This window comes from Panthera tigris, chromosome B2 (genome assembly GCF_018350195.1).
Source record: "Panthera tigris isolate Pti1 chromosome B2, P.tigris_Pti1_mat1.1, whole genome shotgun sequence".
Lineage (NCBI taxonomy): Eukaryota > Metazoa > Chordata > Mammalia > Carnivora > Felidae > Panthera > Panthera tigris.
In genome coordinates, this window is record NC_056664.1 from 34,860,400 (window position 1) to 34,887,066 (window position 26,667).

At 41.9% G+C, this 26,667-nt stretch overlaps 1 protein-coding gene across 1 annotated transcript; it reads right to left on the bottom strand.

Moving 5' to 3' along the window:
* Positions 1 to 1,530: 1,530 nt before the first annotated feature.
* On the bottom strand, positions 1,531 to 25,983 carry PXT1 (peroxisomal testis enriched protein 1). The gene is given in 5 exon segments (XM_015538885.2): positions 1,531 to 2,187; positions 8,738 to 8,868; positions 23,639 to 23,716; positions 23,719 to 23,801; positions 25,961 to 25,983. Coding segments are annotated over 5 exon segments (423 nt in total). The 3' UTR covers positions 1,531 to 2,079.
* Positions 25,984 to 26,667: the final 684 nt, after the last annotated feature.

A 26,667-nucleotide genomic window follows, 5' to 3' on the forward strand; every position in this document is an offset into this window, starting at 1 on the left:
ACCACCTTCATGTCACCCCTGTGTGTCTCCGCATTTGGATGGGGACGGGTCCTCTGATGCTGTCCGCCTGGACCAGGTGCCTCGCCCCTTAGGGATGGGTGACTTTCTTGGCCCTGACCCCGCCTCTGCCTGCCGTTTGGCCCGCCCAAGCCCCACCATCAGAGGGGCTGTGGTACCCCCTGCTGCCTTAGACCCCAGTACTCAGTGGAATCCCCCTACACCTTTTCCCAGGCCGCTGGCTTCTCCAGGCAAACCAACACACTCACCGGAGGAAAAGGAGAAAGCCTGACCTTGTGCAGAAATTCCCAAGGGGGTAGATGCTGTTGCAAATGCTTACTTAGCACTGATACGCCATGAGCTCCTAGAAACTAGTAAGAACAAGGCCAGAAACCCAACAGAAAAAGGAGCAAAGGATATGAATAGAAAGTCCTCCTAAAACAAAATGCTGAATGGCCCCGGATATAGAAGGTGCTCAGACTCACTCATTATTAAGGTGTGCAAAATAAAGTTTTCTGAGATATCATTTTTTTACCTGTTAATCTGGCAAAAATTCAAAAGTCTAATGACATAATCCACTGGAGAGGCCGAGGGGAACAGAGCACATTGGGCAAGCCCACGGAAGGTAGTAAGACAGGATCTGGCAAAGTTACAAATGCACATACCCTTCAGCCAGCAGTCCCACTGCCGGCAATGTATTCAATGAATCCAACGCACCTATCCAAAACGTACATGTTGTTTATTTCAGCATGGCTTATGATAAGGAACAATTAGAAACGATCCAGGCATCCATTAAAAGGGGGCTGATGAAATAAATTATGGTAGATCCATTTAACAGAACACTGTCTCATCTCTCTGTGAGGGATGGCAAGTTCTCCAAGAGGCAGTACAGCATAGTCTTTAGGAACCTAGACTCAGGACAGTCCACCCGGCTTAGAATTCCAGCTGTCATGGGGTGCCTGGGTGGCTCAGTCGGTTAAACGTCTGACTTTGGCTCGGGTCGTGATCTCGTGGTTCGTGGGTTTGAGCCCCACATCTGGCTCTGTGCTCACAGCTCAGAGCCTGGAGCCTTCTTCGGATCCTGTGTCTCCCTCTCTCTCTGTCTCTCCCCGACTCACACTCTGTCTCTCTCTCTGTCTCTCTCTCAAAAATAAACATTAAAAATTTTTTAAAAAAAGAAAAGAGCAAGAGTTTTCATTGAAGCCTTTTTATATGTTTTGATTTTTAACCATGGGAATAAATACCTATCAAAAGAGTAAAAATAAATAAGAAAGATGTTTAAAATTTTTTTTAATGTTTATCTATTTTGGAACTGTATAGGCATGGCCTGAGACAAACTGAAAAAATGAGGACGTTTCCCTTTGGAAGGGAATGCTACATATGATCAAAATCTACAAAATTTTGAACCCATATGACAGAAACAAGTGGAACCCCTCCTTCACAAAAGGAACATGCACAGGTGTTTCATGGTAAAAAATATAACAATATTTATTTCATTTCTTAAATTATTAATTTTTAAATAGCATTCTTCCTACAAAGAACTCAAAATGTATATATAGAACTTATAATTTATAACCAGAAACTTTCTTAATGCTTCCAAAAGGGGGAGAAGAGAAGGAAGGTGAGGTAGACGGAGAGGTCTAAGAACAGGGCACTGCAGGTCTGGACACAGGCAACAAGGGTGGGGTCAGCAGGTTGCTGGAGGGCCCAGTACCCAGGGAAGGGCCAGGAGAAAGCACCCATTTCTGTGACCTCTGCTTTGAGAACAAGGTTCAATTTCACTCATGAAAGAAGATGCTTCAGGTTGCTTTACAAAGAGCACCGGGGACCGTCCACAGCACTGGTGGTAGAATTCTAAGTGGCAAGGCCCCCTGGGGCTTTGCCGGGGAGGCAGTCACAGACGTCTCACGGCAGGTGGCTCTGAACAGACAAACGGCCAGTGAGTCTGCAGTCCTCCAAGAAACCGGGCGTGAACCAACAGTGATGAGTAAAAAGAGAGGGAGACAGAGAAGGGTCTGCTTCCATCTGCCCCAGTGGGATTCTTGTTTTCTCAGAGGTTAGAAGGTGGCATTTACATTTCTTTTACATCCAACGGATATTCCAGAGAAAGCGCTGCAGTGCGTGAACTCCTCCAAAGAAAACCAAGACACAATGAGCCAGTGCCTCCCTGACTTCCTGTTGGAGAAGATCCTGTTGAACAGAAGAGGGAGAGAGAAGCTTTTTTTTTTTTTTAATTTTTTTTTTTTAATTTTTATTTATTTTTGAGACAAAGAGAGACAGAGCATGAACGGGGGAGGGGCAGAGAGAGAGGGAGACACAGAATCGGAAGCAGGCTCCAGGCTCTGAGCGGTCAGCACAGAGCCCGACGCAGGGCTCGAACTCACGGACCGCGAGATCGTGACCTGAGTTGAAGTAGGACGCTTAACCGACTGAGCCACCCAGGCGCCCCGAGAGAGAAGCTTTTTTAAAAAATCGATAGAATAGGGGCGCCTGGGTGGCTCAATGGGTTAAGCGTAAGTCTGACTTTGGCCCAGGTCATGATCTCACAGTTCGTGGGTTCGGTCGGGCTCTGTGCTAACAGCTTGGAGCCTGGAGCCTGCCTCGGATTCTTTGTCTCCCTCTCTCTCTCTCTCTGCCCCTCCCCAGCTCATGCTCGTACTGTCTCTGTCAAAAATAAATAAACTTAAAAAAAAATTTTTTTAAATCGATAGAATAATCCAAAGGTAGAAACTCAATATTAATTCAACGAATGCCACAAACAAGCTTCCTGGGCTGCTTTATGAATTGTATGAGCAGGAGGATATCTGGGTCTGTTCCTCCACCCGCCTTGGGAAGCTTCGTCTGGATTTATCTTTTCCATCCGAATCATCCGCACATGGGGGCACTCTTTCCGGGGCTGGTAACCTCTGCCTCTGGCTTTGCAGGGCACTTTCTTAGTCCTTTCAAAGAAGCCAAGTGTTTGTTTTGGGGTTGGAAGAACTGATAGGACTTAGATGAGCGTAGGGGGGAGTGAGTATGAGCCAAGTGGGAGGTGACAGCACAGCAGGTTTGTGGAGGAGTAAGTAAAGGCCGCTGTTTATTCCGGAACATCAAAGAAGAACAAATGGCTCTCCCTGGCCCTGCCCCTCCTCCTGCAGTCTATTCACCACACAGCAGCCTTGGTGAACGGTGAACAGTGAAATGTGCCTCCTGTGCTCGGTGCTCTCCCATGGCTCTGCTTCAGTCCTCAGGGGGACCTGGGATCCTGCCCACTCTGCCCCAACCAGCCGCTCTGACCATACTTTTTACTACTTTCTCCCTTACTCAGCTTCCTTCGCTGCCTCCTTGCTCTTCTTCAAACATGCCAGACATGCTCCTGCCTCCACGTCTCTGCTTCCCACCCCCCTTCCGCCTCCACTGCTCTCCCCCTCCAGAGATGCACGGCTCCCTCCTACACCTCTGTCAAGGTTTCACTCAGAAGTCATCCTCTCAGTAGTAAGGCCTTCCCCCTCTACTTAAAATTATAAACCCCCCAACACTCCTCCTTCCTTTCCTTGCTTTATTTTTCTGCACAATATTTGTCATTGACTGATTAAACTGCATACTTTGTCTGCTTATAGTCTGTCTCCCGTTTTAGGATATAAACTCCAAGAGGGGCCCCTGGGTGGCTCAGTTGGTTAAGCGTCTGACTTCAGCTCAGATCATGACTTCACGGTTTGTTCAAGCCCCACATCGGGCTCTGTGCTGTCAGCACAGAACCTGCTTCAGATCCTCTGTCCCCCTCTCTCTCCACCCCTCCCCTGCTCTCTCTCTCTCTCTCTCTCAAAAATAAATAACATTAAAAAAATTTTTTTAATGTTTAAAAAAAACAAGCATATAAGCTCCATGAGATCAAGGAGTTTTCTCTCTTTTAATCACTGCTATATCTCCAGCACTTAAACGGATCCTGACACATAATAGACAGTATTCTATAAATATTAGTTATATAAATGAATGAATGAATGAATGAATGATAAACCAACAGTGGCAAACTAAAGAATTTAGACTTTGTCCTGTCAGCAACTAGGAATCATTAAAGGGTTTTTTTTCTCTTTTATAGCTGGTATCAGTTAGGAAAATGGAATGGATTTCCTTCCAGCAAGGTAGATAAGAAAAGGTACAGAGCACCAAGTCAGAGGCTCATATATTTAAATTCCAGCTTTGGCACTTAATTGCCAAATGACCTTAGGTTACCTAATCTCTCTGAACCTCATACTAATCCACTAATCCATAGAGTTATTGAGAGAATTGACTAAAACACATAAGAGTCTCTCAAAGAGTACCTGGAAGAAATTGTTTAATAATAGATGTTAGTTTCCCTTCCCTCTTTTAAACAAACTAAGAAATTCCATATGCATTACTGTACCAGTCAGGGTCCCAGAGGAGACAGATGGCACACTCAAATTAGGATAACTCAGGGACAGTTAAATAAAGAGACAGTCTACAAAGGTGGGGAGCACACAGGTGGCGCAATACCACGTGGGCTGGTAACGTCTGAGTTGTTGCCTATAGTGTTGGGGATATGGGGAGGCACAGTTACTAGAACCCAGAAGGAGAGAGTCCTATGGAGATAAAATTCCAAAGACACATTTAAGATCCTAAAAGCAATGGGAAGTCTATTTTAAAACATAGTTTATATCTAGGAAAAGTACATGCTCCAGATTTTAAAAAAAAAAGAAAAAAAAAAAAAAAAAGACCAGGTCCTTGAACCAAAATCCCTCCAAAACCCTAAATAGCAAAATAGAAGACGTTATTTTGAGAATCAAGGCCCGCTTGAAAACAAAGAACACTTGCTTACGTGAAAAGAACAAGAGACCAAGCTTTGTAGCCGCTCAAGAGAGATCTACTCGCAGACCAAAGCAGAACTTGGTGAACTCCTTGCTAGGGAGCTCCAAGCGCAAGAATGAAAGTCTCCTTATGCCAAAAGCAGGAAGACATCTGGAGGATCGGTGTGACCGCTTGATTAAACAGAATACAAAAGGTGAATCCGCGATGACTATATACAAAAGAAATACATCATTCCAGATTTGAAATTCTGCTACAGTTGCTTGATTTAAGTCTTGAAGCAGCAGAGTAAAAAGCCTTCAGCATTTTAGAGCCACGCTTTGGAGGAATTTTTACTATTATTTTTTAGACTCACCGTGAGCTACTTAAAGGTGACCTAAAATGCAATTTTGTGGTCCAGGCCAAGGTACCTTTCAAAGCCTAGGGCAAAGCCGACTTTGTGAAATGCTGCAGGAAATGCTAGGGCAGGCATAAGGATAGACATATAGATCAATGGAATAGAATGGAGAGCCCAGAAATAAACGCTCACATTTACAGTCAATTAATTTTTGACAAGGATGTCAACGCAATTTAATAGGGAAAGAATGGTCTTTTCAACAAAGGGTTCTGGGACAACTGGATGGATACCCACATGCAAAAGAATGAAGGTAAACTTTTAACTCACAGCATACACAAAAATGGATCAAAGACCTAAATTTAACAGCTAAAACTATAAATCTCTTAGAAGAACACATAGGTGTAAATCCTCATGACTTTGGATTAGGCAATGATTTCTTAGCTATGACCCCTAAAGCAGTAGAAACAAAAGAAAAAATAGGTAAATCGAACCTCATCAAAATTTAAAAGTTCAGTGCTTCAAAGGACACCATCCAAAAAGCGAAAATGGGAGAAAATATTTGCAAATAATATATCCAATAAGGAACTTACATCTAGAATGTATAAAGAACTCCAACAGCTCAATCATAAAAAGACAAATAAGCCAATTTTAAAATGGGCAAAGGATCTGAACAGACATTTCTCCAAAGAGACATCCAAATGAGCAGTAAGCACATAACAAGATACACAACACTAGCCATCAGGAAAGCGCAGATCAAAACCACAATACGAGGGGCGTCTGGGTGGCTCAGTCAGTTAGGCGTCCAACTTCGGCTCAGGTCCTGATCTCTCGGTTCCATGAGTTCCAGCCCCACATCGGGCTCTATGCTGACAGCTCAGAGCCTGGAGTCTGCTTTGGATTCTGTGTCTCCCTCTCTCTCTGCCCCTCCCCTGCTCATGCTCTCTCTCTCTCTCTCTCTCTCTCTCTCTCTCTCTCTCTCTCAAAAATACATAAACATTAAAAAAAAATTTTAATGATAACTTTATGGAAAAATAAAATTTATATACTGTATAATTTTCCTGTTGAGTAATGTACAGCTAATGGTTTTTAGAATATTCACAGAGCTGTACAACCATCATCAGAATCAACTTTAAGTTCGATTATTTATTTTTAAGAGAGAGAGAGTATAAGTGGGGCAGGGGCAGAGAGAGAGGGGGACAGAGTATCTGAAGTGGGCTCTGCTCAGAGAGCCCGAGGAGGGGTTGAACTCACAAACTGTGAGGTGCCCCTCATTTTTTAAAAAAAAAGCTAGGGAGTTCAGTGTCAACTTATTAAGCTGTAGGGGTCAATTTAAGACACAAGTAAATTATAACTTCAAAGGTAAGGGAAAGAAAGAAAGGGAGAAAAATGGAATAGGAGGCTATGGAGAGCAGTGACCTCTTGATTGGGTTGAGGCAAATACAGAAAATAGTTGGTTGTGATTTGTCCTCTGTCCTCTTCAGAGAAAAAATTAGAAGGAACCATGAGTATTCAGAATTAGCAGATAAAGAGGCAGGGAAGATACACTAAGGGCTTTCCTAGAATGCATAAAGTCCAGTCATCAGTGAAAACTTTCCTACAGAGGAAACTGTAGCATAGAAAGGAAATGGTAAATATCTCGAGCATGCTGGTAAATGATCCATAGCACAGAGGTGGTCAACTCCAACTGTTTTGTGGTCCAGGGCACAACTATTAAAAGGGCAAAGGCAGAAAACAATTTTTTGTTCGAGTTAACATTTATTGATCATTTTCCGTGGGTCGGGTTCTGTTCTAAGTGATTTACAAAGATTATCTCATTTAATTTTCACAACAGCCTACTCTCTGCTCGGCAGCCAGTACCCATTCTAAATGTGAATCAGCTCACAAAGCTCTCCTGCTCTCCCTCTCCAGAAGCTTCCTTATGTGTGGGGTAAAACCCAAACACCTTATCATTGCCTCTATGACTGAAGCCAACTCCTGGACCTCAACTCACTCCATTCCAGCTACTCTGGCCCCCCTCGCTCTTCCTTAGGCCTGTTCCTATCGCACGCGCTCCCTGTTCCCCTGCCTGGAACACTTGTCCCCCAGGTATTCCCATGGCTCACTCCCTCACTTCCAGTCTCAGCTCAAATCTTGCCTCCCCAGGGAGGCCTTCCCTGATCACCCATCCAAAGTCACTCTCCATCACTCGGTATCCCCAATCCTGCTTTGAGCCTACATCCCTGCCTAGTTATCCGCTTTACTGTTCATCACGAGTTCAATGAGAGCAGGCTCCCCTTCTGTCCGGCTCTCTGCTCTAGCTGCCAATGCCTGGAACTGAGTCTTGCATATAGTACGCACTAAATAAAATTTGCTTGAATGAAATCGGTCCGTCAGGTATTTTATTCGACTCTCTGTGTTTCTTTCCTCTTTGTTTCCTTCTTACTTTCAGTAGTGTTGTTGTTGGGACCGTTCATTCATGTTTTGTCTCAGGGAATGTTTTACCTGGGGGAAAGGCTGAGTATTAGCCGCATTTGAACCAGAGCATAAAAGAGGACATGGCATCCCTGAAACCAGCATGATGGCAGCAGCAGTGATGAATCCTCACAGGACAGGTACTTTTGAGGGGAAGAAGTCAGGCTCTGAGGGGCAGCCCCCTCCCCCGTGGAGCCTCACGTATCATTCTCTCTCCACTGCCAACTATAGGTTATTCTAGTGGACTTGAGCTCCTCTAAGATCTCAAACAGTAACCATTATTCTTTCCCTTATTATCTCATATAATAATCAGGAGAAACAAAGAAATCAGCAAGAGTGGGGCTTAGATCATCACCTCTGGGTCGGTTCAAGGAGGAAAACCACAGTTAAGGGTTTTCTCCTCCCTGAATGGGCATTAGATTCACCTGTGGAGCTTTTAAAGTACCTGATGCCCAGGCCACACCTCTTGCCAATAAAATTAGAATCTCTCGGGGCGCCTGGGTGGCTCAGTCAGTTAAGCGTCCGACTTCGGCTCAGGTCACGATCTCACTGTTTGTGAGTTCAAGCCCCGCGTCGGGCTCTGTGCTGACTGCTCAGAGCCTGGAGCCTGTTTCAGATTCTGTGTCTCCCTCTCTCTCTGACCCTCCCCCGTTCATGCTCTGTCTCTCCCTGTCTCATAAATAAAACGTTAAAAAATTTTTGAAAAAAAAAAAAAAGAATCTCTCAAGGTGGGGCCCAGGCATCTGTAGTTCTTAAAACTTCAACGGTGATTCTAATATGCACCCAGGTTGGAGGGTGTGGAGCAAAGTCTCTCACACTTTAATGTGCATGCAAACCTCCTGGGGTGTGTGTAAAAAAGTAGATCCTGACTCTGGCATTGTGGCTGGGGCGTGAGCTTTTGCATATTTGACCAGATGCTACATGATGCTGATGTTGCTGTCCACGGACCACAGTTTGAGTAACAAGTGTGAGATCAAATATTGGCTTTGACTCAGGTTCACAATTTTCAGATCTAATGTTTCAGCATTTGGACATTATTAATCCTCATGTTCTGCTAATTCCTGGGCCTCCCAGCCACTTGGCAATCATGGTTCTGTTTGCTCTTCCTTCCTACCTGACTGGCTGTTTCTGGGGAAACTGAAGACTTACCTCTTGAACCATCCCACGATTGATGCTGTCCCCAATGTTTCTTAACTGCATGGCCAACTTGTGGATTATTTCCTCCTGGTGATGGTTCTGGCCAATGCTACTCTCTTTGGGCTGAGAAGGCAGATTGTGATCTACATTGAACAGAAAAGAGTTCAAAAGAGAGTATTAACTATAAATCACTCACCACTAGTCACTAAAAACTGTCTTAGACAATGAAAGGGATGAAATCTCATCATTGATGACTATAGAAAAGCAAAGCCTTGCATTGGGATAGATTAGTTCTGTTCAATAGGAACATAATTCAAACTACACATTAATTTTAAATTTTCTAGTAGTAACATCAGGCAAAAATATTTTAGTAATATATTTTACTTAAGACAATACATCCAAAATATTATCATGAAACATATAATCAATACAATTTTTTTTTTGAGAGAGAGAGAGAGGGAGAGGGAGAGCAGGGGAGGGGCAGAGGGAGAGGGAGAGAGAGAATCTTAAGCAGGCTCCATGCCCAGCATGGGCTTGATCTCACGACCCTGATATCATGACCTGAGCTGAAATCAAGAGTCAGACGCTTAACCAACTGAGTCACGCAGTCATCCCCAAATTACTAACAATATGTTTTGCATTTTTTATAGTTAAGTCTTTCAAATCCAGTGTTTATTTCATACTTACAGCACATCTCAATCCAGGTGCTATCTTTTCGTTGGAAAACCCTGATTTGTATTTGTATTTCATGAAACTTACAGTTTAAAAGGTAGAATCATATATCCAAGTTGTTTATATATATATATATATATATATATATATATATATATATATATATATATGTTGTTCCAAATGTACTTAATAGTTTTCCAACAATTAAATCAAGTATCAGTTTTTAAACTTTAATTGAAAATAAATAAAACTTAAAATTCAGTTCCTCAACTGGCCACATTTCAAGCACTCAAGAAACAAACACAGTTAGTAGCTATCATCCTGGACAGTACAGATCTGTATCTTTATAGTTTTGTAAGATAGAGCTTTCCATTTTAATGCTTATATCCATGATCCTTGAATGAGTTCCTCCAAACTTTATTTGCTTCCAACAACCAATAAGTGTGTTTTTTTAACACACACACACACACACACACACACACACACACACACACACAGAATGGGGGAGGGGCAGAGAAAGAAGGAGACACAGAATCTGAAGTAGGCTCCAGGCTCTGAGCTGTCAGCACAGAGCCCAGTGAGGGGCTTGAACTCACAGATCACAAGATCATGACCTGAGCCAAAGTCTGATGCCTAACTGACTGAGCCACCCAGGCTCCCCTAACCAATAAGTGTTTTTAAGCAACACTATAAGTAAACTACTGCGCTGAGTGCTTTGGGGAACTTATAAAGACAAGGTTTCTGTCCTTACGTTGCTGATAACCCACTGGTTAGGGATTAAACAATTAGCAAGTGCTTCAGGAATACAGAGGAGAGGAAGATAAATTTGGGCTAAAATAGATATAAGCTGTATCATAGATACAGCAAATTATGCATTGAACCTGTGTTGTTTCAGGACTTTGAAATTTTGAAGGACTTTGATTTTTCGGGCTTAGTACTGAGAGATTAAGTCCTGTCCTCAAAGAGTCTAGCAGGAGAGAGACACAAACCACAATTCAACATGTTATAGTAAGTAAAAGTAAGGTCTGCACAGAGGAGCCGGGGCAGATGTCCCAAAGAAAATGATAACTGAGTTCAGCATTGAAGAAGGAAGGATGAATAAGAATCAGCCAGGAGAAGAAGAGAGAGATGGGGAGATGGGGGCGGGGCCAGCTGGAAAGGAGTGGAACAAGACCTTGCCAACAGCAGCAAGTGTCACATGAGCAAAGGCATGGGGGTAACAGACAGTGAGGCTTTGTACATAACCTCTAAGTAGTGCTACTGTTAAAAGGCAGCGAATGATGGGAGAAAAAGGTAGGTAACAGAGTAGGCAAGAGCAAAATCATGAAGGCACAGTGAAAGGCTGGGACTTCATCCAGTAGGGCAGGGGACCCACTGAAAGGTTTCAAGCAGGAAATGACTTGATCAGATTCGCTCCTAGCTCTTACCCTCTGGGATCAGAGTGAAGATGGGCAAGACTTAAAGCAGGGAATGCATTAAAAGGCTACTGCAGGGGCGCCTGGCTGGCTCAGTCGGTTAAGTATCCGACTTTGGCTCAGGTCATGATCTCACGGTTCGTGGGTTCAAGCCCCGCATTGGGCTCTGGGCTGACAGCTTGGAGCCTGGAGCCTCCTTCAGATTCTGTGTCTCCCCCTCTCCCCCCCATCCCTCCCCCACCTCTCTAAAAAATAAACATTAAAAAAAAATTTTTTTAAGGCTACGGCAAAGTGCTGCAGAGAGATGATAAGGAGTTGCCTAAAAATAACTAGCATACTTACCACATGCCAGGCCATATAGGCATTGTCTTACTGAGTACTCCCTCACAATGACCCCCATGAGGTCATTACCCCATGCTACAGATGAGAGAGTTGTGGTTTAGAGCAGTGCTTTTCAGACTTGGTTCCACCTTGGAATCCCTTGGGGAGGCTTTTATTTTATTTTATTTTTAAACGTTTATTTATTTTTGAGACAGAGAGAGACAGAGCATGAACAGGGGAGGGTCAGAGAGAGGGAGACACAGAATCTGAAACAGGCTCCAGACTCTGAGCTGTCAGCACAGAGCCCGACGCGGGGCTCGAACTCACGGACCGCGAGATCATGACCTGAGCCGAAGTCAGCTCTTTTTTTTTTTTTTTTTTTTTTTATAATTTTTTTTTTCAACGTTTATTTTTGGGACAGAGAGAGACAGAGCATGAACGGGGGAAGGACAGAGAGAGAGGGAGACACAGAATCGGAAACAGGCTCCAGGCTCTGAGCCATCAGCCCAGAGCCTGACGCGGGGCTCGAACTCACGGACCGCGAGATCGTGACCTGGCTGAAGTCGGACGCCCAACCCACTGCGCCACCCAGGCGCCCCCGAAGTCAGCTCTTAACCTAGTCGACGCTTAACCAACTAAGTCGACGCTTAACCAACTGAGCCACCCAGGCACCCCTGGGGAGGCTTTTAAAACTCCCACTGTTCAGGCCTCACTCCATTCCAGCGAAATCGGTTGAGCCAAGAATTGGTATTTTGTTTAAAGCTCCTCAAGTGGTTCCCATGTGCAACCAGGCTTGGGGATGGGGGGGCGGGGCGGAGGGGTGGGGTTAGAGGGAATGAGTAACTTGCCAGTGGCTGAAAGCGTGAGAGCCAGGATTTAAACCCAGGTCTGCCTGGCTCCAGAGCCCATGCTCTTAAACCTCAGCATACAGAGCCTGAACTAGTACTAACCTGAAATAGTACTAACAGAGGTGGAATGGGGAGAACAGATTCTATAAATGTTTAGGAAGCAGAATAGGCTGGAATTTGGCAAAAGATTTGCTGAGAAAGGGGAGGGAAAGGGAAATTCTTACTTTGCCAGCTCAGGAGACTGGAAAGGTGATGGCAGTATCAGCCTGTACAGAGAATGAGGGTCGAGGGAGGACAGGTATAAAAGGCAGAGGAGGCAGGCAGAAAGAGGAAGAAGAAAATTCGAGTTCATTTATAAATTTAAGGTACCTGTAGGACATCTTAGCAGACATCTGGAATATATCTGAAGCAAATAATAATAATAATAATAATAATAATAATAATAATAATAAAAAGGAATATACCTAAAGCTCAAGAGATGTCAGAACTTAAAGATTTAAGAGTTATCATTTATTTATTCAATAAAAATGCAGATGTGGATAAGATCTTTCAGAGTTTATGTAGCTGATGGATAAGACTGATGGCTAACAAGATAGGCAAAGGAACAAAAGCCCACAAAAATGACTGAGAAGGAATAGTCAGAGAGGTACATGGGGAAACAGGAGAAACACTATAACAGTATTTTCTAACCATCTTTCAATGCTTGTTGAAAATTTCCTTCTAAACTGTACTAATGGGCATTGTTACTTGGTTAAGTATGGTATACAGAAAATGACCGTGTATGTGTCAGTGTGTGTGTTGTTGTTGTTGTTGTTGTTGTTGTTAATGGTGATGATTCAGAATGATTCAGGTGATTCAGAATCCTGAAACACACCTTAAAGTCCTTTCATTAAAGATGCCAATCATTGTCTGACTTCCCCACACCCCCTTCCAAAAGAATCTGCCATATTGCCTAAGCAGTCTAGCTCCTTCTCCCACGTCCCCACCCCAACCCCAGACCACAGCTGTTTAGATCAGAGATGGACACCTGAGCCGAGAACATATCATCCACTGGCTGGCCAAAAGAGAGCAGGGTCCCTTCCTCTCTGTTCATTGTTTAGGAGACTAAGTTCAGGAGACTAAAGGAAAAGTTGGCAGTGGGACCAGGAATGCCACGGGATTATGTTGGGCCCAGGATAAGTCAAAGCCTTTGCAAGTGAAAATTATGAAGGGGAAGGAAACATTTGAAGGAGAGATGGAAGAAGCTGGCTGATAGAGAAGACCTAAGCAGAGCAAACACTTAGAAAGATAGCAAGAAAAAGAAAAGACTGGCCCCAGAACTGCCTTAGAACTTGAACCCTCCAAGTTCAGTTCTCTTTCACAAGCATCCTCACCAGCAACCACAGCTTTCTGGAGGTGACCGGAGTATGTTTCTCTTCCCTGTAACCAAACAAATAATCATAAATATCTATGTCAATTATCATTGTCCAGAGCTGTTGAATATAGATAAAACTGTGTAAGAAATAGTGTTGGCTATACATTGGCTTCAGGATAGACTCTGAAAGTAAAATTTAAAAACTAGGTTCCTGGGGCGCCTGGGTGGCTCAGTCGGTTAAGTGTCAGACTTCGGCTCAGGTCATGATCTCGTGGTCCGTGAGTTCGAGCCCCGCGTCGGGCTCTGTGCTGACAGCTCAGAGCCTGGAGCCTGTTTCAGATTCTGTGTCTCCCTCTCTCTCTGACCCTCTCCTGTTCATGCTCTGTTTCTCTCTGTCTCAAAAATAAATAAACGTTAAAAAAAAAAAAGAAAAAAAAATCTTAAAAAAAAAAAAAAAACTAGGTTCCTGACGCTAGAGGCTTTTGTTTTTGCTTCCGGTCATTTACCCACTCCTCACAAAAGTCGAATGCAAAATGGATTCAGTACTCAACCTATTTAGTCAGAATTATTTGTTGACTAAAGAGAGCCAGTATACCTCTCCTACAGACATTTACACAGCAAAACAGTTATACCACCACAGTATAAGAAATATTATAAGATTACAGGAAAGAAATTACTAAATCAAAGCTCTACAATAGTCATATGTTCTCTTAGATACAGAGAACAAACTGAGGGTTGCTGGAGGGGGGGGTGGGGGATGGGCTAAATGGGTAAAGGGCATTAAGGAAGACACTTGGGATGAGCACTGGGTGTTATACGTAGGGGATGAATCACTGGAATCTACTCCTGAAATCATTATTGCACTATATGCTAACTAACTTGGATGTAAATTAAAAAATAAATTGGGGCGCCTGGGTGGCTCAGTCAGTTAATCGTCCGACTTCGGTTCAGGTCATGATCTCACAGTTCATGGGTTTGAGCCCCACATACGCCTCTGTGCTGACAGCTCAGAGCCTGGAGCCTGCTTCTGATTCTGCGCCTCTCTCTCTGCCCCTCCCCTGCTCATGCTCTCTCTCTCTCAAATATAAGTAATAAACATTAAAAAAAATGTTAAATAAATAATAAATTAATTAATAAATAGTTAATTTGAAAAATAAATAAATAAAAATAAAATAGTCATATGTTGGAGAAGTGAGAAGTCTTGTGACAAGATAATCAAAATGAATTAAACAAAAAAGGTAAACCTTTATTATTTTCCAAGTATTGAATTTTTACTTTTTTCCTTTTTTTAAAAAAATGTTTATTTATTTTTAAGAGAGAGAGCGAGTGTACATGAGCAGGGGAGGGGCAGAGAGAGGGGGACAGAGGATCCAAAGCGGGCTCTGTGCTGACAGCAGAGAACCCGATGCAGGGCTCAAACTCATGAACCATGAGATCATGACCTGAGCCAAAGTCAGACACTTAACCAACTGAGCCCCCAGGCACCCCTCAAGTATTGAATTTTTAATACAGAGGGAGATATATATCCCCACACAGAATTCTGAAAATAAAATCATAGTCTAAATGGCCTACTGGGAGATTTGGGACAATCATGTGGTTAATCCTTTTGCAAGAACAATTCCTTCATAAAGCAAATAATAAGCCTCAATGTAGTGGAATTTTAAAAAACATTGCTATGTGTTGTGAGTCCTACATAAGCAACTTTGACCAACTGTCCCTTCAGTTGCATTTTGGAAAACTTTTAAGCAAACATGCTTCTAAGATTTTATAAGTGTTTCTCTGCTGCTAACTATAATGTGAATACTTTATTTTCTCATATGGTGATCACTTTCAGAATCTTGATTTTGTTCACTAAAAATAGAGGCATAGGGACTTCTGGCTCAAGAGTGAGCACAAGCATTGGTCTCCCATTTCCCCTAATCCCTCCCAAGGCACAACCAAAATGAATGTATAAAAAAAGAATAAAACCACAACAGTGAAAAGAATGGGAGACTGGGTCAACAGCAGATGAGAGATGTGTACGTGTTTCTGGAAGGCAGAAAGCAAATGAGACAAGAGGACAAATGGGCCAGACAGAGAAAGCGCCAAGACCCCACCACACGAGCTCCTGAGGCTTGGAAGCCCATTTACTCACTAAAACCCCAAAGCTGGAAGAGGGAGATGAGAGATTGGAACTCTGATGAGGATCAGCTGTACCAGTTGGTCCCTCAACACCCCCAGGCCGCTATACCCACCACAAACTTCAAGCAAAAAACACTCTTCTCTAACAGAAGAGAACGAATCTTGTGAAGGAAGCTAAAGCCTTTTTATGAATGTTGGTGCCTCAAATTAAAGGTCTCCTTGGCGGAAGGGGAAAAAAAGGTCTCCTTGTTCTAGCATTTAGGGGACCTGGGGCCAGAAAATGAGCTCCCGAATTCATGTCCCTAATGCCCACTGCCAACTCAGAGCCCTCCTATGCCCCCATATGAGTCCCTACTCATTGGGGAGCCAGTTAAGCATAGTGGTAAAATCCTGAAGCCAGATCACTTGGGTTTGATTGTTAAATCCACTACAGATAACACTATGTAACCTGGGACAAGTTATTTAATCTCTCTATGCCTCAGTTTCTCCAACTGTAAGATAGGAATAGTAATGTATTATTTCATCAACCCTAAGCTTTTTACTGCCTCCAGAATCAGAATGCGTTTTACATCCTAGTCATGTCGTATTTCAACAACATTTACCTTCTTAGGAGTAAACAAAATGATGGTATATTTTACAGTTGATGGAATATCAAACTTAATGAAGTATCGTGGTAACTACCTCATAGAGAGGTTGTCGAAATGATAAAATGAGTTAATACATTTATCCCCCACAGGGCAGTGCCTAGAACTTGGATAAACACTACATAATTGTTAGCTACTGCTGCTAAGAAAACAGTCCTACTCACACAACAGCAGAAAAAACCCACACCAGCTACACAGTCCATATTTCTTTAAAATAACAAAGGATCACCAGCAATTGATAAGGACCACAGGATGCAAGAGAAATACCAGAAAACAAATAAAATTAACCCCAAGAGAAACATAGAACTCAGGGAATAGAAAAGTAAGTTTGCAAATTATAGAGTATATATTTTGAGAGATTTAAGAAAGTATTACATTCGAGAAACAAAAGAGAATGCTATGGAAAAAAGAATAATCCCAAAACAAGATCTTACCAATTTTAAAAATATGATTTTCAAAATCAAAAATAAAATGGATGGTCTGAAAAAATAAAGTCAAGGAAATCACTCAGGAAAAAAAAAAAAAGAAGATTAAAAGACATGAGAGAAAAGATAGGTGATGTAGAGGGCCGATATGGAAAGACAAGCATTTGATTTATGGGAGTACCAGAAAGAGATCAATAGAGGGGGTAAATTTCAAACCAAACAGTGTAAGACAGCTTCCCAAAGCTGAAGGTCACCAAACGTCAGACTAGAAAGTCCCATGTGCATGGACGCAAGCACACACACACACACAAGCCCCACCAAGTTCTCAGGACCACAAATGGGGAAGTAAAAACCTCACTTCTAGAACATATTAAAATTTCAAAACACCAAGCATAGGAGATGCTAAAAATCTCCAAAGAGAAACATGGATTAATTTGGCAACTGACTTCCCAACAACAACAAATACTAGAATATAAAGGCACAATTTTTGCCCCAGAATTTTATAAAAAATTATTTTCTTTTGGGGCACCTGGGTGGCTCAGTTGGTTAAGCATTCAACTTCGGCTCAGGTCATGATCTCATGGTTCGTGAGTTCGACCCCGTGTCAGGCTCTGTGCTGACAGCTCAGATTCTGCTTCAGATTCTGTGTCTCCCTCTATCTCTGCCCTTCCCCCACTCATAATCTGTCTCTCTCTCTCTCTCTCTCTCTCAAAAGTAAATAAACATTAAAAATATTTAAAAATAAAATAAAATAAAATAAATATTTTCTTTCCTTAAATAGACTTCATGCCCAGCATGGAGACCAACATGGGGCTTGAGCTTACAACCCTGAGATCAAGACCTGAGCTGAGATCAAGAGTCAGACGCTTAACTGAATGAGCCACCCAGTACCCCTAAAAAATTATTCTCAACCTAGAATTCTATGTCTAGCTGAACTCTCACTTATATGTGAGGTGAATAAAGACATTTGCAGATACGCAAGGGCTCGGGAAGATTTTCCTCCCATACGGAATTTCTTAGGAAGTCTCCCGAGGGAGTATTCCAAAAACCCAGAGTATGACGAAACCAAGAAAGAGAAAGGAGATTTAGCAGAAGGTGAATTCAACCCGTGTGAAGGGAAGTCCCAGGATGACAGAGGTACAATAGGCCTACAGAGCACCGAGAATGGAGCAAAAAAACAGCCCCAGGAGGGAAGTTCCGGGGGCAAGAGAGACTTGCTAAAAACTGGGGGAAACTCAAAGCAATCGTCACTACACATCATGTGGCGGAAGAGAAGGAAAGGCAACGAGCAAGTCCAGAAAACAATAAAAGGTCATGCAGGAAGTTTATGGTCTGAATGTGAAGCAAATTAAAATGTGGCCTAAGTTGAAAATGAAGGAACCGCTTCATAGTTCCTTCCCAGCAGGATAGTCCTGTGTGTTAAACTTCACGGTACTCTACCTGTACGACTGGGCCAAATTTTAAGCAATCGCCGTTTCAGTTCCTTGTTTCATTACTGGGAAGTGACTATTCTCAGGAAAAAATCATTCCAGTACTTACAGATTTTATTCCTGGTAGCTACCATCCCTAACTCCCAGAGTCTTGCACAACCTTTTACCTTTGGATGCTGACACAACAGGTGGACAAAAACGAGTACGAAGATTTTGAAGTCTTGGCCTCTCTGCTTCCAGATTGGAAAACACCTCCCCTTTGCAGAGACAGACCAGTTTACCAGAACACAAGGCCTCACCTCAAACTCGGTGTGACCTTTTCCCTTAATTGAGGAAAGCGGCTTCTTTTAGGAGAGCTTTAAGCCATTAGCTAGTGCTTTAGGTTCAGCCAACTTTCAACATCTAAATCTGTCAAGTGCAAAATCAACAGCAACTGCCTCCTCTCAAAGGACAACCCTTTCATAACCAATTAAACACATTGTAGTTGAATGTTCTATTGCTAGCAATACCTAATAATTTCAAAGTTTGCAATTGAAGTTTGCTTCAATTTAGCGAGAATACTAATCAGCCTCAAGAAGGCTCAAAGTATCTTACCAAGGTCAAACTGCTCTTTTAAAAAAGGACCTGCTGGGGGCGCCTGGGTGGCTCCATGGGTCAAGCATCCAACTCTTGACTTAAGCGCAGGTCATGATCCCAGGGTTGTGGGATAGAGCCCATATATATATATATATATATATATATATATATATATATATATATGATTGGAAACAACCCATATGTATATTAAGAATAAAATATTTAAATAAACTATATGTTATATTCACACAATGGAATATTATGCCATTGTAAATAAGAATGACATTCTGCAAGTATTAATGCACAAAGATCTCCAAATCATATTGTTAAGTGAGAAAGCAAGTAAATATAGTGTGCTTTGCATGCTACCTTGCCTCTAAAAAGAGAGAGGGTATAAAAACCTATATTCGCAATTGTTCATATTTGCATAAAGAACCTCTAAAAGAATGCCCAAGAAACAAGAACAATGGTTGACTAGAATAAGGAGTGTTAAGAGTGGGATTTTGAACAGACGGGGAACAAGAATACAAAAAAGACTTTTCACCATATGCATTTTCATATTCTTTAGTTTTCCAACCATGAAAATATTTTTTTAAGCACTTATATAGCACTTGGCGTGTCAGCCACTGTTGCAAGCCATTTAAAATTAGTAACTCATTTATTTTTAATGTATTAACACAAATACTCAAAAGTTAATTTAAAACGCATCTTAGAAGTGTCATAATTGTATTGTGGTTATGCAAAAAATAATCTTTGTTCTTAGGAGACAAATTATTTAGAGATGGAATTATTTAGAGATGAAATTAGTATCTCATAACTTTATCTCATAACTTTCTTCGTAGCAGAGAAAAACACGTGCACATGCATCCATATGTGTGTATATGAGTATGGAGAGAGATAAAAAGATAAAGCAAACGTGTCCCCTCAAAAAATGATAAATCCAGGGGCGCCTGGGTGGCTCCGTTGGTTAAGCGTCCAACTTTGGCTCAGGTCATGATCTCACTGTTTGTGGGTTTGAGCCCCACATTGGGCTCTGCGTTGACAGCTTTGAGCCTGGAGCCTGTGTCTCAGATTCTGTGTCTCCCTCTCTCTCTGTCCCTCCCCCCGCCCCATCTCTCTCTCAAAAATAAAGAAGCATTAAAATTTTTTTTCTAATGATAAATTCATGCGAATGGTATATGAGTAACAATAGGCTTATTTGCGCAACTTTTTTTTGTAGATTTTAAATTTTCCAAGGTAAACATTGGAAGGGAAAAAAATATCTCAGAAAAGTCCTTAAAAGTTAGATAGAACATTTCTATTTAGTTTCCATAAACTCTTTGGACTTGTTTTCAAGGCTCTTAGAATATATCTCAACTTATCTGTCCAGACTTCTTACACTGCTTGACCAAATCTTACCTTTGAATCACATCTCAAAATTTACTTTCTCAAGATGTCTTTTTTTGAATTTTCCAAAATAATATGATCTCTCACCACTTTGCATACCTACAGTTTTTTTAATTTTATTGTTATATGAAGCAAGAGATGATAATGCCTAATAGATGAGTATGTTAATATACTTAGCTAGTTTACACACATTGTCTATAACAATAATTATAGATTATGAGTTAATCCCCAAGAATTTAACAATTGAAAGAAAAAAGAAGTGTCTCTGATAACTAAGAGGCAAGATTAATTTATGTGTAGTGGAAATGAATGAGATGGGCAGTCATTGGAAGGGGAGAGGCTATCAGCTCTCCCTTGCCCAAGCTTCTCCCTCTGCCTGCAACTCCCACCGCCCTTAACTCTTTCAGGTCTCAGTCCAGGCGTACATCTTGAGGAAAGCCTTCTCTAATCTCCCTGCCGGGTTGAAGCCCCATTATAGCATCTGGACCTCTTCTCAGCCCTTAGCACATTGTATTCAACATTAGTATGGGGTTTGTTTTTTTTTTTTTTAATGTTTATTTATTTTTGAGAGAGAGGAGAGAACAGGGGAGGGGCAGAGAGAGAGGGAGACACAGAATCTGAAGCAGGCCCCAGGCTCCGGGCTGTCAGCACAGAGCCGACGCGGGGCTCGAACTCACGGAGTGTGAGATCATGACCTGAGCTGAAATCGGACGCTCAACCCACTGAGCCACCCAAGCGCCTCCATTAGTATGTTTAATTGACTACTATCTGCCTCCATTACCAGACTGTATGTTCCAGGAAGGAAGGGGCTGTTAATGCTTTTGTTCACCAGTGTCACCCCAATATCTAGCACAGTGTCAAATATAATAGGCCCTAGTATTTTTTTTTTAATGAATAAAAAACTAAAATGCGTCCATCAGGAGGAAGAGGGGGAGAGTTGATGAGCCTTGGAAGAAAAAGAGAGGGGCAAAAATGAGCATCCAAGCACTCTCAAAGGGAAAAAAGAGGCTGAATATCTGGATTCTACTGACTTCTACAATCAGTATATCCCATTTATACTACTTACATACATACATACATACATGCACACATGTGAACATAATTCTGCCCTTTCCCACCAATAATTATCACATTTTTAGAAGTGGGAAAGGCCTCTTTTTGCTTTTACTAACTTTTGTTCTCCCAAGAGTTTCTCATTTCCCTGAAATGACCCTATCAGGGTGGTTGTTCCGGACTTCCCAAGAGCCTACCCATCCCCTCAACTTTTCTAAGAAAAAACAGCTTTAAGTTTCCCCTACAAAAATTACGTTTTCTTTCTCCAAAAAGCTACGTGTTCATCCGTGTTTATTTCCCTAAAGTAACAGAGACAAATTTTGGCTTCAACGAGTCACTGAATAATGACTGGTGATTTCCATTTCCAGTCTGTGTCGCAGCCTGGCACAAAAGCCACTGAGGGGATAACGGGACTTTTCAATAATCAGCTTCCTCAGAAGGAGTTTTACGCTGGGCAGTACTTAAGACTTTTTTAAAAATTTTTTAACGTTTTTATTTATTTTTGAGACAGAGAGAGACAGAGCATGAGCAGGGGAGGGGCAGAGAGAGAGGGAGACACAGAATCTGAAGCCCCCTCCAGGCTCTGAGCTGTCAGCACAGAGCCCGACGCGGGGCTCGAACTCACGGAGTGTGAGATCATGACCTGAGCTGAAGTCGGACGCTTAACCTACTGAGCCACCCAGGCGCCCCCCACCTTTTTTTTTTTTTTTTTTTTTTTTTTTTAAGACAACTTCCCCAAACCCTCCGAGCAACCTTCCCTCCACCTCGGCGAGACTGACCACCCGCGGCGCTGCACCCGCCCCTTCTCTGGCGAGAAGGCGCGCGCCCGGCCGGCGGTTTTGGCGGCAGGGGTCACGTGGTCCCGCTGTGGCCAATGAGGGACGCACATGGCGCGCGCGCGCGCGCGGCGGCCAGAAGCGGTCTCCCGCGCGGGCACCGGCGCGCCTTGTTCGCTCACGGCGACAGACCAGAGCGTGTGACCAAGAGACTGGGCGCCCCGAACACCCTGCCGGGCACCTCCGATTACCCTGCGGCTTGGCGTTCTTGACGCCGTACTGACACCTCCGTGTCCCTCTTACACCGCCCCCTTCAGCCTGCACACCCCCCTTCTCTAAACGCTTCAGCGTTTGGGGGAGAAACGCGCTGCTGGCTCCTGGGCCAGGGAACGAGTGGAAAGGACCTGGGAGGCTTGGGCCTGCTGCCACCTCACACTGAGCGACCCCTTGTCTCCTATTGTTTGGCAGTCCTTGGACGCACACCGGTGGCCCACCAGGCTACAATACTTGTCACAAATAAGATTTCACAGTCATAATAAAATGAGAGTTCTAGGCACGGAAACAAACACGTAGATTAGGTTGTTGGCTGTTACTCTAGAAATCAAACTTAGTAGCTTTATTAATTCAGCCTCCTTATGCTTTTGAGGTGAAACTAATGAGGAAAACATCTTGGGTAAATGTGGCAACCGCCTACACGGCACCTCTGAAGGTGCTTGAGGAGGATCAATTGGCATAGCGAAGTGTGAGAACATACCGAGAAAAGTTTACAGTAAAATATACGTTCCAGAACAGTGATAACGCTTGCACAACTTTAGGAATATGCTAAAAACCACTGGATTGTGCCCTTTAAAAGGTTGAATTCTATGGTGTATGGATTACATCTCAATTTAAAAAAAAAAAAACAAAAGGTACGTGCCAGAAGGTATTCCTAGGTGACAGAATCTCAGGCTCTGAAAAATTATTGTTGACATCTGCACAAATCAAAATTCAATATTTTAGTCAATTTAGTTCTTCCTGGAAAACAGATACCATGTCTGATATGGTGGCTGGACACTATCAGCCTGAAATTTCCACCTTCTCAGTAGCATATAATTCTTTTGAAACCGGATAATAGTTTGAGATTTGCTTTAATGCTTCCTTTCGGGTGTCTAGCATATTCTGGGTTTTTTTTTTTTAATGTTTATTTATTTTTGAGAGAGAGAGATAGAGTGCAAGCGGGGGAGGGGCAGAGAGTGGGAGACACAGAATCCGAAGCAGGTTCCAGGCTCTGAGCTGTCAGCACAGAGCTGGATGCGGGGCTGGAACTCACAAACGATGAGACATGACCTAAGCTGAAGTAGCAGGCTTAACCCATGGAGCCACCCAGGGGCCCATGGCTAGCATATTTTTAATCTAAAAGTCTAAAACCCCATAAACTTAACCCCAACACTCTCTAATGCTCCTCAAAATATAAAACTTTAATCTTCCAACATTCAAAGGCATCTAGGAATCATGCAAATTTTTGCAAAACAAAAATGCAAGTTTATCTTTCCTTCATGTTCTTTCCTATATAGGCAAAATCAAAGAGGAATCGAAACTGAATTTTCCCTGCTTAACATTGCAGGGTCAAGTTAAAGACATGTTCTCGTTAAAAGACAAATTGGATCTGTTTTAGTTAATTTGCAATCATCTTCATGAGTTGTCACATCAACAATTCAGAACTAATAGAAACTAAGAGATTTAATACCATGAAGCAAAGTCAGTTTTAGATTTTTACCACCTAAGAATATTGATGAATAGATTTACCACTATCTTCTCACAATTAATGTTTAAGTAATCTATTTAATGTCCAATTTTATGTCCTCAACACCAAGAAAAATATCTATCTTAGCTTAAGGCAAGTAGTATCTTACCTGGGCTTCTTGACATGGCTGAAACTGGCTGGGAGCTAACAAGTCGGGTCATGTACTCCTTCTGAAAACTGTATTTCACCACAGGGATTTGCAACAATTTGTTACTTTGGGAGAGGGATTCAGAAGTTCTTTAGGTTCACAAACAATGGCATCATGTTTTTCTCTGTTGAAAAATATATCTTCAGAGAATTTCCCCCATCGGTATATATTCAGTATGTTTGATGAATATTAATGTTCCAACATTACAAGCAGCCTTTATTCTATGCATAAAAGGGTTATGGTTTTGAGTGGAAAATGGAACAGGGTAATTAAGGTCTTTTTCAACTTAGATAAACATCTTTCTATGTTCGTCTTTAGATCTAACACCACCCCACATTCTCATCTCCAAACAGGTTTTCTTCATCTTTTCAACAGCCACAGTCTACCAAGAGAGCAGTCTAAATTAGTATGCATAGATAAAGGGAGACGAATTAGTGTAGCCAAAAGAAAATAGATTAAAAACCTAGAGATGGGGAGGATTGGAGATGAAATACATTTTGTCCTACTACCTTGTATGTGTGTGATTTTGTATTATCTCTTTAATTCTCCATATACATGTAGCCCATCCCTACAGACACTAATGAAGACTATTCTCCACCCCCCACCCCCTTTTTTCCAGTATTGTAGCACCAATCCAATATATTGAAGAATTGAACTGAGATTTTCATTGTTTACCAGTACACTTAATTCTCTTGGCTTAAAGGTTGGCCACAGAGTTTCACTTTCTAGTTTTTTTATTTTACCTTCCAAATCTAAGCAGTTACGGGAAAGGGAAGGAATGGTTAAGAGAAGCTAGACAATAAAGAACAACCAAAGAAAGTAACAGGAGAGGCCTTCAAGAGCCTTAGATCAGTGCTATCCAGTAAAAGATGTGAACCACATATGTAATTTTAAGGTTTTTAGCAGCTACACTAAAGTAAAAAGAAACACGTAAAATTTATTTTAATGACATATTTTTTAATCAAATATATCCCCCAATAAATCCAAATGTTATCATTCCAACAGGTGATCAATACACAAAATTATTAAAGAAATATCTTACATTCTTGTTAATGTACGTCTTCAAAATCCAGTATATATTTGACACTTACAATACATCTCAACTCAGACTAGCCACATTTCCAGTGCTCAGGAGCTACATGTGACTCGTGGCTGCATTGCAGCTTGAGGCAAAAAATTAAGAACTAAAAAGAAATGAAAGTAAAGCAATAGGCAGCTTTCTGAGCTATGCAAACCAAGAGCGGGTGGGAATCATCAAGTAGAATTCTGACTCAGTTTTCAAATGTACTACATTTTCCAGTGCAGAATGCTGCTTGAATATTTCGATTTTTGTAATTTGGGCCAGGTTACGGAAGAGGGAGCTATGGGTTGAAGGGTTGTAAGTGCCTGGGCATTTTTGGTATCTTGGGCAGTTGGACAGTATTTTTTAAATCTCTATGACTTATTTATTTTATAACTGAAAGTTTGTACGTCTTCATCCCCTTCACCTATTTTAACAGCTTGACATTTTAACTATATTCATCAGGCAAACTTCTGATCCTAATTTGACTTCTCAAGTAAACATTACATTGGAAAAAGGACATGCTCTCCGGCTAATGCATCACGGCCAAATCAGCCCTGAATAAAATTATTAAATTAGTAATTAGTCGAAGTTGACAGTCAAGATACAGAGTGAGGTTCTTATCTGAAAAGAGCCAGATAGCCTTATCCATCAGTCCATTGCGAGATTGTCATTTTGTACTATGTATTCGTATGACATTGCTAGAGAACTCAGAATAAAATATGTAATCGTGACCTTTTAAAATAAACAACCAAAAAAAATAAAGTAAACAATCAAGAATGTTGGAATTGAGGGGCGCCTGGGTGGCTCAGTCAGTTAAGCATCTGACTTCGGCTCAGGTCGTGATCTCACAATCCACAGTCTGTGGGTTCGAGCCCTGCATCAGGCTCTGTGCTGACAGCCTGGAGCCTACTTCAGATTCTGTGACCCCTACTTTCTGCCTCTCCCCTGCTTGCGCTCTGTCTCTCTCTCTCTCTCTCTCTCTCTCAAAAATAAATATTTAAACAAAAAAAGAATGTTGGAATTGATTTTCCCCAAATAGGTTTTCATTATCATTTTTCCCAAACAATTCTGCAGGATGTTGAGAGGTTATTTATTGAAAAATAATCCATAGTAATTATATTTTTCATCCAAAATATACTTTTAAATATATGTAAGAAAAGCACTATGCTCTTTTATAATTAGATAATTAGATAATTGCCTTTAGGAAATAGTGTGCCTACCTGAAAACACCAGCAAATCCCATGACTCATGAAAGCATGATAATGGATTTGCACATGGAGGAGAAGCAGCTACTGATCTGATGTATGTTGTCTATTTAATAATCATTGGTTTATGCTTGTCTTATTATTTCAATATGCATTTATGATATTTTTCACTCAATAAATTATTTTATCTACTTTGGAAGTTGTTCTGACTTAAAGTTTAAGGTACACATGAGACTAGAATTTAAATTAAAAAATGGGGGTGCCTGGGTGGCTCAGTCAGTTAAGTGTCTGACTTCAGTTCAGGTCATGATCTCATGGTTCATGAGTTTGAGCCCCGCGCTCCGTGCTGACAGCTCAGACCCTGGAGCCTGCCTTGGATCCTGTGTCTCCCTCTCTCTCTGCTTCTCCCCTGCTCACGCTCTGTGTCTCTCTCTCTCCTTCAAAAATAAATAAACTTTTAATAAATTAAAAATAAATGGGGGCGCCTGGGTGGCTTAGTTGGTTGAGCATCTATCTGACTTTGGCTCAGGTCACAATCTCGCAGTTCGTGGGTTCGAGCCTCGCTCCGGGCTCTGTGCTGACAGCTCAGAGCCCAGAGCCTGCTTCTGATTCTGTGTCTCCCTCTCTCTCTGCCCTTCCCTTGCTTATGTTCTCTCTCTCTCTCTCTCTGAAAAATAAGTAAACATTTAAAAAAATTAAAAATAAATACATAAACATTTTAA